Genomic DNA, 8,956 nt, shown 5'->3' with positions numbered 1-8,956 from the left:
CGGGAACCGGTCTGTATGTGGGATCCGAACCCTCGGCGGGAGCGCCTCCGAGCTTCCCAAGCGGTGCACTAGCGCAGTGCGCCACTGGGCCGGCCCCTGTATACAAGGTTTTTTAAGAAAAAAAAACCAGAGGGAAAATGAGTGTGAGGCTTGATTAATAAATACACTGTGTAAAGCTTAGCTGCCATTCTTTCAGAATAAGTGCAGTCTCAATGGACTCTTCTTACTCAGAGGCTTTCATATGAAAAAACGTCATACTAGATAGAATTTATAGGATACTTAATTGATGATTCTGGAAGCTACTGTCAAATATTGGATGGTCAGTGAATATGCACATTTGTTCAGGAGAAACCTGGTGATCATGATAGATTATCTTTTTAAAAATATATTACTAATGTCAATTTTCTAATATTTTCTTTAAAGTTTTTTGCATCAATGTTCATAAATGAGACTATGTTTTAATTTTCTTTCTTGTTACATCCTTGCCCAGTGTTCGTATGAAGGTTATGTGGGTCTTATAAAATGTATTGGGATGTATTTCCTCTTGATCTATTTTCTCTTTAAGAATTTGTATTAAATCAATACAGTTTGTTCCTTAAAAGCTTGGTAGTATTCATCAATAAAGGCTTCTGGTTTTAAAGATTTCTTTTTTGAAGAGTTTCAATTTACCAATTCAATTTCTTTACTACTTATATGAATATTCAGATTTTCCTTTTGTTCTGATGCATTTTTTCTAAGAATTTGTCGATTTTATCTAAATTTAAGTTTATTGGCACAAAGATGTTCATATGTTCTTTTTTATTTTTAATGTCTGTAGCATCTATAGTGATGACTCCCTTTACATTTCTTGATCAGACTTGCCATGAATTTACTAATTTTATTAGTCATTTAACAAATTCAACTTTTGGCTTTAATAATCACTACCATTAATTTTTTCTCTTTCATTAATTTCTGCTCTTATCTTGATTATTTCCTTCATTGTACTTTTTTTGAGTTTAATGTGCTATTCATTTTCTAACTTATTGTGATAAATGCTTAGGTCAATCATTATCAGCCTTTTTTTCTTTCTAATATATGTATTTAGGTCCATACATTTTATTCAGAATAAGGCTTTATTTAGAGCTCCTGAGTTTAGTATGTAGTATTTTCATTATTCTTCAGTGAAAAATATTTTCCAGTTTCCGTTGTTATTTTTTCTTAGACTCATTTATCTGGAAGTGTATTTTTAAATTATCTTCTTGTTATTGATTACTAGCTTAATGCTACCATAATTAGAGAACATAGTCTGTATCATTCCAATCATTTGAACTTTGTTGAGACTTGCTTTATGACCCAGTTTATGGTCACTTTTGGTGAATGTTACTGTGTTTTTAATCCTAATGCATCACAGTATAATGTTAGTAAAAACAAAACCTGCACTTGGTTGGCTGATATGTGAAGACACTATGTTGTGAACAATGTGTGTGAACACTTCTCAGTGACTCAACTGAGGCAGAATACCTAAGACATTTAAAAGCAATGTATTTTCACCTAGTACTTACTCGTAAATCTTGACAAGCCAGAATGTTGTCAAGCCACTTATATAGGTAGCCATCTGGGGAAAGTCCCACATTGTCAAAGACAGGGCCGCAGCACAACACTGCTGACATTGCCTGATGACGAAAACACAACAGAACATGGAAATGAAACCTGGAATAATCTAATGGTATCCAACTGACTTTTAAAAACATAACTGTCAGATTTATAAATAATAAGAGCCCTTCAAAAGCAATTACTCCCCTAAGACTTGAAAGCATTCCTTAGTAAATTCAATATAAAATCCACATTCCAAATTTTGCTGTCTTTATAAGAGTTAAAAACCCATAAATTTAGGTTTGTGGACATGCACTTCTATGATAATAACAAATCTTTATGGTGAGTGAGTAAGTATTCAAAACAAAATGACCACTTCATAGTATTTAAAATAAACTCTCCTTCCATTATTTTAAGTGAATGAATTCTGCTTATAAGACAAATACAGCTTTTCAAATTTTGCTTTTATAACAAATATTTGACTAAAGTACTGATTTTACAAACTATGAAAAATATCAAAATAAATAATTATAATCCTTAATCAAAGCTGGGAAAAAACAAGACTATAAACCTTAGTTCTGCTAATGGGGCTGGGGAGGAGTTGAGGGAAGATAAGAGAAGGGAAGATCTTGATAAACTTTGCACTTAGCAGGTCCAATGGACTATCAGGGCCCACACTTTAAATTACCTCCACTGAAGCAAAAGTCAATGAGAGTCAGCAACTTATGGTATACATGACAGAGCTGATATGCAGTTAGTTTTCTAAAGGAAATTAGGCTATAAGGACTCATGCTTCTAAAGATTTTTTTTTTTTGTCCTTTTTGAGACCGGCCGCACAGAGTGCACCGGTCATCCCTATATAGGATCCGAACCCGCAGCAGGAGTGCGCCACGGGCTCGGCCCAAGATTTTGAACAGTCTAAGCAGTGTGGAAGCTTATTTCTGGCAGCCTTCTAGGATAATAAGAGACTAAAAAGGGAATGTGGCTCTTGGTAGTTTTGAACTTGAGGTGCCATCTAGTTTTTTTTTTTTTAGGTTGGAAATTAATTGGCATGACAGCTACTAAAAAGGTAAATAAGCAAAAATACATAGTTCTCATGTAGGAGAAACACTGGATAAAATTAGGAAATTACAGAAGTTTTGCATTTTGAAATTGTGAGCCAAATTGGAAAATTTACATATTTACACATATCTATGTTTATATGTATATATTGGCATTTTTGCAGCCAGTTTATGTATTTATACTTGTAGGTTTGTGTCCATTTGACTTTTTTTTGCATGTGCACTTATATTTTATTATATCATGTTATTTATTTTAACCTCATTTTCCAGTCTTAGTTGCTAGTTTTAGGAGAGAGACCATCGATCTGACAAAAGTTATTTATTGAGGAAAATGTCACCTACTTTCAATGCACAATACTGGTATCTTGTAATCTGATGATTTCTGTCACTGTACCGATCCAGAGGAGTAAACATAATGCTGAACGGTCCTGCCCACTGGCTAAATAATATGAAAAGATGGTGCCTCAGGCTTTGCTGGGGGAAGAGAAATCTTCGGTGGTGAACTAGGGAGAATAACACAGAGTTAGAGTCTACTAGACTTATCACTATTATACATGATTCTTAAGTTTTGGGGAAAGAACATTTTCATTTTCTCACTCCAGTTTCCTTTAGGTAATGAAACACGTATTTAAAAAGTCAAGCTGAATTTTCTTTCTAAGTGTGTCCTCTTTTGCTCACGTTGCAGTCAGTAGCGCCTTGACTCAGAACAGCAAGTGGAGATTGACAATGGGACCTGCAGACACTGTTTTCTAATCAACACCTGGGCAAACTGCAATACTTCCTGCTCAGCTGCTGCTTATGTATAAACTGTTTTCCTGACTGCTGCTGTCTGTCTTTAGAAAGAACTGTGAAATATGGTATAGACTATTTCAAACAACATCCTTTAACTAGAAGAAGTTGACTCATATCTTAATTTAGGGCCATCAAAGATGAGGAGACTTGGTAAGAAGAGGTTAATATCAAAATAATGAAAGGTAAAAACATTAGCTGAATTGCAGCTTTTGGGAACTATAACAAAAACTTTTAATTAGAGTAAATTCCATATTAAATTTTGACCAACTATTTTATTTTCTATGCTTCTATTAGAATGAAAATGTTTCATACCCATTTGCTTTGTGAAATATAATTCTCTCAATAATATTTAATCAAATGTAAAATGTGCTAAGCTATACAGAATTCTATTTAATGTGTTGATTGGGTAAAGTCAGAGAGCAGGAATATTGCTGAAATGACCTGTTCACGGGTTGGCACAAACAATGTGAAAAAATTAGCAGAGACAGGGAAGCCCGTGTGAATGTTCCCTTTGAATTACTTCCTTCCTATGGAAATCACATAAGTTCGTTTTCAGATGGGAACCAAAACAAAGAATAGAAATGATGAGAAGAAAGCCAAATTTAATTCCTGTTGTTCTCTTTCCAACTCTGTGCTGAGTTATGACAATCTGTTCTCAGATATATTTCTAACTATCTCAAAATAAACAATCTCATCCCAGACCTGTGTACAGGCCGGTAAGATTAAAGAGGAGAGCAGTAATGAAGTACACATGATTTTGCAAGCATGAAAGGTAATTCGTAATGATGTATCATCATACCTGGAACACACTGAATCAAGTTGGCGACCATTGCACTAAAATGTGCTCGGATATCTTTGAGAATTTCAACTTCTTTGTCATTTTCAGCTTCCAGGAGCATACGGGTCAAGTCCACATATTCTAAGAACAAAGCACCAAGGGCTAAAGTATCTCGTTCTAAGGCTCCATTTGTGCTGGAATAAAGGAAAATTAAACTTTTAGATGATTAGTCTTTACTAATCATCTACTTTAATCAAAGTTGTACATGCCTGATGAAAAATAAGACTCACTGTCAGAACTTACACACTAAATTTGTTCCTAACCTATAGCAGTATAAGTAGAATATGAAAAAAGAAAAAGTAAGCTGTTTTTTTCTTTTTTTTTGACTTTTCTGAGTTACAGGTAATACATTTTAAAAAAAGAAAGAGATAGAAAAGAGAGACAAAAAGACCATGTTGGTGAGGAGGGATCAACTCAGTGCAATTTTGACTCTACCTATCACTTATTACACCAGCATCAGCCAGAAGTTCAAAAATTCGAAGTAGTTGTAGTCTTAACAGGTCTCGCCGTTCTCGGCGTTTCTTGTTCTGTGTAGAAAGAGATAATACTATTTATAGACATGGGCAAAACAATATTAATTTTGTTTTAGAAAACTATTAAAGAAAGGTAAAATCTAGTCTTTTGAATTTTCTAAGCACAGAAGACAAAATGTATTTTTCTTTCTACACACTGTAAGAGAAACAGATCATATGTAAGTGGGTCAATAAATATTTATAAGGTAGAAATGTTGAGAATGAGTCTCATTTCCCAGATATTCCCAGTGTCTGCAGAAAGGCTGAAGCATCTGAAACAAGTGAAAAGGGACAAGGGACACTGATAATCTCACCAATTCTGATCATGGAGGTAACACAATTTGTTCTTTTTCAAATTGCTAAATTTTAGCTATTTCTTGTATCAAATTTACAATATGGGAAGTTTCTTTTTAAATCTTATTTATTTATTTATTTTTAATCCTAATACATTATAAATTTATTCTTTTCAGAATTCACTTCAGGGAAGATAATGTTGAGGAAAATGCTTCAGATGCCAGATAAGACCAATAATATTCGTGACCAATAAAATCCAACTCCTTGTAAAAAATAAGCAAACAAACGGAAAACTAAAATTCAATTTTAACTCAAACCTCCTGCAAAAAAAATAACAACATAATATGACTATTTAAATTTTTATTTATATAGTTAGGGCATAATCCTTTAGAATGGGAATCATATTATACTAAATACTTAAGTATGGAAAAATAATAAAAACAACAAAAGTTAAAATATTAAAATTCATTGTTAAAAGCATGTTGGGGTGTTTGTATTCTTTACAGGAAACCACTGAGTTTGATGTAAGTTCATACCATTGTCCAAACAAACCATACCTTATTTATTTAAATTCAAACTCTTACCTCTGGTCTTCGTTCCAGAGCTTCTTTCATTAATGGATGAAGTTCTTCTACCAATTCTCTATGGAGGAAAAAGGTCAGCATTTGAAATTCATTGCTATTGACATCAAACTTGTCACTAAATCCTATCACTTGCTTTTTTTCCTTTGCTTCTGACACCAAAAACTCCCCTGACCTCTCCATTTCTCAATGATAAGGTGAACTGGAAAAGGCATTAGCCTGTACTTTGTATTATTGGTCTTAATCTCAGTGCTATGTATATAATTTTGACTTAATACATATTTGTTGACTTGATTTTGATTTAATGTCCTGGGGTCTCTATGGCAAAAAGCCCTACCTGAACAAATAAACAAACAATATTTTTCAAGTGCTTACTCAATTCAGAGCACTTTACCACAAGTTATGGCACTGAAAATAGAGTCCCTGCACACAAAAAATTTTCAGTCTAATTAGAGAAAAAGAGACCAATGTAATTACCATGGTACTACTTTTGGTATCCCTGCTTAGGAGACTGACTTATAGTTGATTTAAAAAATAAAGTCTTTTTGATTTCAGAGCTAACTTCTTTTATTTGAGCTATATGATAAATACAAATTATGGCAAGTACTAAAACTGTGAGGTTCTCATTGAAACCTTTTCTCTTGCATAGTAAAAGTACGTTTTGATGGTATTAATATATACCTTAAATTGCATATATGTACTATGCCTGCCCCCAGTATCTCCGGTTCTCAGTTTTCTACTTGTTAATTTAATTAGTTGTCTTTAGGAAATAAGTCTGAATTGCAATATCAAAACATACAAAATTGTGAGGTCTGTTGCGAGACTAGCATCTAGGTGTTTTGTCTATAATCTGTGCCATGTCTGAAAACCTTGTACTTTCTGGTAGGATATGTTGTGCTACAAGACATTACCCTACAGGAAAATCCAAAGACAGGAAGGAAAACTCTATGGCATTCTGCACTGAGAAACAGAAAACCCGGATTCTATTTCTGATTTTTCCAATACAGATGCCAGAATTTCTTCATCAGAGAAATGGGAATAATAATGGTCTCCTCCACCTAACAGCTACCATTTAGCAAATATTTACTATGTGCATGTTCATATTTAACATATCCTCTCAATAAGTCTATGGTAGGGATTCTATTATCATACCAAATTTTTTTATTGAAAAGATACACTTTCTTTTTATTAATTATACCTATTTTATAGGTGAGGAAACTGTGGTCCAGGGACATTAAGTCTTCCAGACTCATGTGGCTTGTCAGTTCATAACCTTATCTACCTCTAGGAATATTGAGAGGGCAAGATATGCAAACGAGCCTTAGGTTCTTTGGGGGGAAAAAAGATAATTCCTGGAATGTTATTGTTATCTTCTTATATTTCTATATAATGCTTTAACTAATTAAACAATATCTGGTAAAACACTGGTTAACTGGCACCCAAGTATTGAGAACCCATGATTAATCCTTTCAAGGATAAACTCTGACTCTAAACATGAATAATTTAACACGTCTTTTTCAATTGCATCTAAAACATCTCATTAATCTTATTTTCCAAATAGGGTTTCACACAGATGCTTGAAGCTTTCCCCTTTTCTATCTACATAGAAAATTTTATTTGTCCTTATAGGCTATAGCTGCTTAGCTGAAGTCATCAGAGGCAGCCCAAATTAACATTTTACAATGCTTCCTTCAAAAGGCTTTGACACTCCTTCAGATAGAATGGTTATTTGATTGCAGTTGTGAAATAAAAGATTCTAGAACACCAGGTATGCTGGTTCTGTTAAGGCAGAGAAATTGCCTTATAGAAAGATGAACCTATGTAACTACACACTGGAAAGGGTTCTGTCAATGCTTAACCTCTAAGAGCCTGTTGCGTAAATGGCTGGTGAGCAGCCGTGGTTATTATTTTGATGTTACAGCCTCTGAACAGTCTGGTTAATGGGGGATTGACACTGAATTATCTTTATTTATAGTTATCTAAAACAAAGCTTGCAAGTGAAATAAGATCTGAGAGGTAAAATCATAGTTGCAGTGACTAAAGGTGAATGAGTGTAACTACATGCACATCAACCAAAGACGACGTAAAGGAAATCCTGCAAAGCCTGGACAGTACTCTCCAGGCACACGCCAATAAGCAAACTCGAATGAGTTAAAAAGAAGAACTATGACAGCAGCAGGATGTGTGATTTTAGAACAACTCATTAAGACTACTGTACCTGAAAACAAGGGAATTTGTTCTTCCAAATCCTAAAACTAACGACTCTGTGATCTCAATGCTCTCTAGTCTCATCAAAGGCACCAGCTGCTTTAACAGAACTCCCACCGATGGGGTGCCGATAGCCTGAAACAAGTTGATTAAAAGTGAAAAAGAGGTAACATAATAACTGAGTTCCTTTAGTCAAACCAGGATTCCATTATAACAGTTTCAAAGACTAAAACCACATCCCAAGGCACTGCCATCGTTTCAGGAACACAAAAACAAAACCCCACAAATTTAATACAGCACAATGAATGCATTCCTTACCTGGGACACAAATTGTAAAGATAATTTTTATAACAGTTCTCTTCTTTTAACCACGTAAGTCTATAAAAGTATCTTTAACAAAATAATTTAATCAAGGCATGGTTTCAAGGTGATACTTGGTGAGGAGTGAGAGAAATGTGGTATGTAGGACATGAACCAAACCTCTGGGGACTAATAAATACAAGCCACTCGATGGTCTTAAGCACGTTTCCCAACTTCTCTTTATCTTCGGTTCCCCACTTGTCAGGGAGGAGTAACACATTATTCACATAAATACGCAATGGAGTTTAGAAATGTGTGGGATGAAAATCTGATCCTATAATACTCCAGATGGCAGGCACAGTGCAATTTGCACTGTGAACTCTAGACAAACAAGCTAAAAAAAAAACCTTACAGAATAATTCTTCTGAAGCATGTCATGTCACCTTGTTATCGTAGCTCACTGTACCATCAGGGGTGGTCGCCATTATTTCTGGAGTAGAAGCTCTTAAGTGTCCTGGGCTCATAATACTGGGTTTTGCAACTCCAAAACAAAGAATAAGGTAATTTCTCCACAAGGTAACGTAGTTGTCTCCGCTGCCGGCAGTGCTGGTTTTCTTGGCATTAATTGGGCTACTAGAAACATGGAGTCAAAAACAAGAGTGAAACTAAGTTTCAGGTTTTTAATATCATGAATTAAAGATCATAGGAAGTGCTCAAATAGAGTTGAACAACTATCCATCAAGGATGTCTCTCAGGGAATATCTGCACTGGATGAGAAGTTGAATAGAAGAATTTTAC

General features: G+C 34.5%; 1 protein-coding gene across 1 annotated transcript in view; it reads right to left on the bottom strand.

Annotated features, from left to right (window-relative positions):
- The window catches only part of LOC103598953 (protein furry homolog), a gene marked incomplete at its 5' end in the record, with an annotated part of 113,293 nt that overhangs the window by 21,032 nt on the left and 83,305 nt on the right, over positions 1 to 8,956 (bottom strand). The window contains 7 exons of the mRNA XM_008583022.1: positions 1,542 to 1,652; positions 2,976 to 3,136; positions 4,225 to 4,397; positions 4,699 to 4,790; positions 5,654 to 5,711; positions 7,869 to 7,993; positions 8,602 to 8,791. Coding sequence (XP_008581244.1) covers positions 1,542 to 1,652; positions 2,976 to 3,136; positions 4,225 to 4,397; positions 4,699 to 4,790; positions 5,654 to 5,711; positions 7,869 to 7,993; positions 8,602 to 8,791 — 910 coding nt within the window. The remainder of the gene's footprint in view (positions 1 to 1,541; positions 1,653 to 2,975; positions 3,137 to 4,224; positions 4,398 to 4,698; positions 4,791 to 5,653; positions 5,712 to 7,868; positions 7,994 to 8,601; positions 8,792 to 8,956) is intronic.

This window comes from Galeopterus variegatus, unplaced genomic scaffold (assembly GCF_000696425.1).
Source record: "Galeopterus variegatus unplaced genomic scaffold, G_variegatus-3.0.2 Scaffold2796, whole genome shotgun sequence".
Classification (NCBI taxonomy): Eukaryota; Metazoa; Chordata; class Mammalia; order Dermoptera; family Cynocephalidae; genus Galeopterus; species Galeopterus variegatus.
The sequence above is the reverse complement of the archived record's forward strand: the minus strand, read 5'-3'. Positions and strand labels throughout refer to the sequence as shown.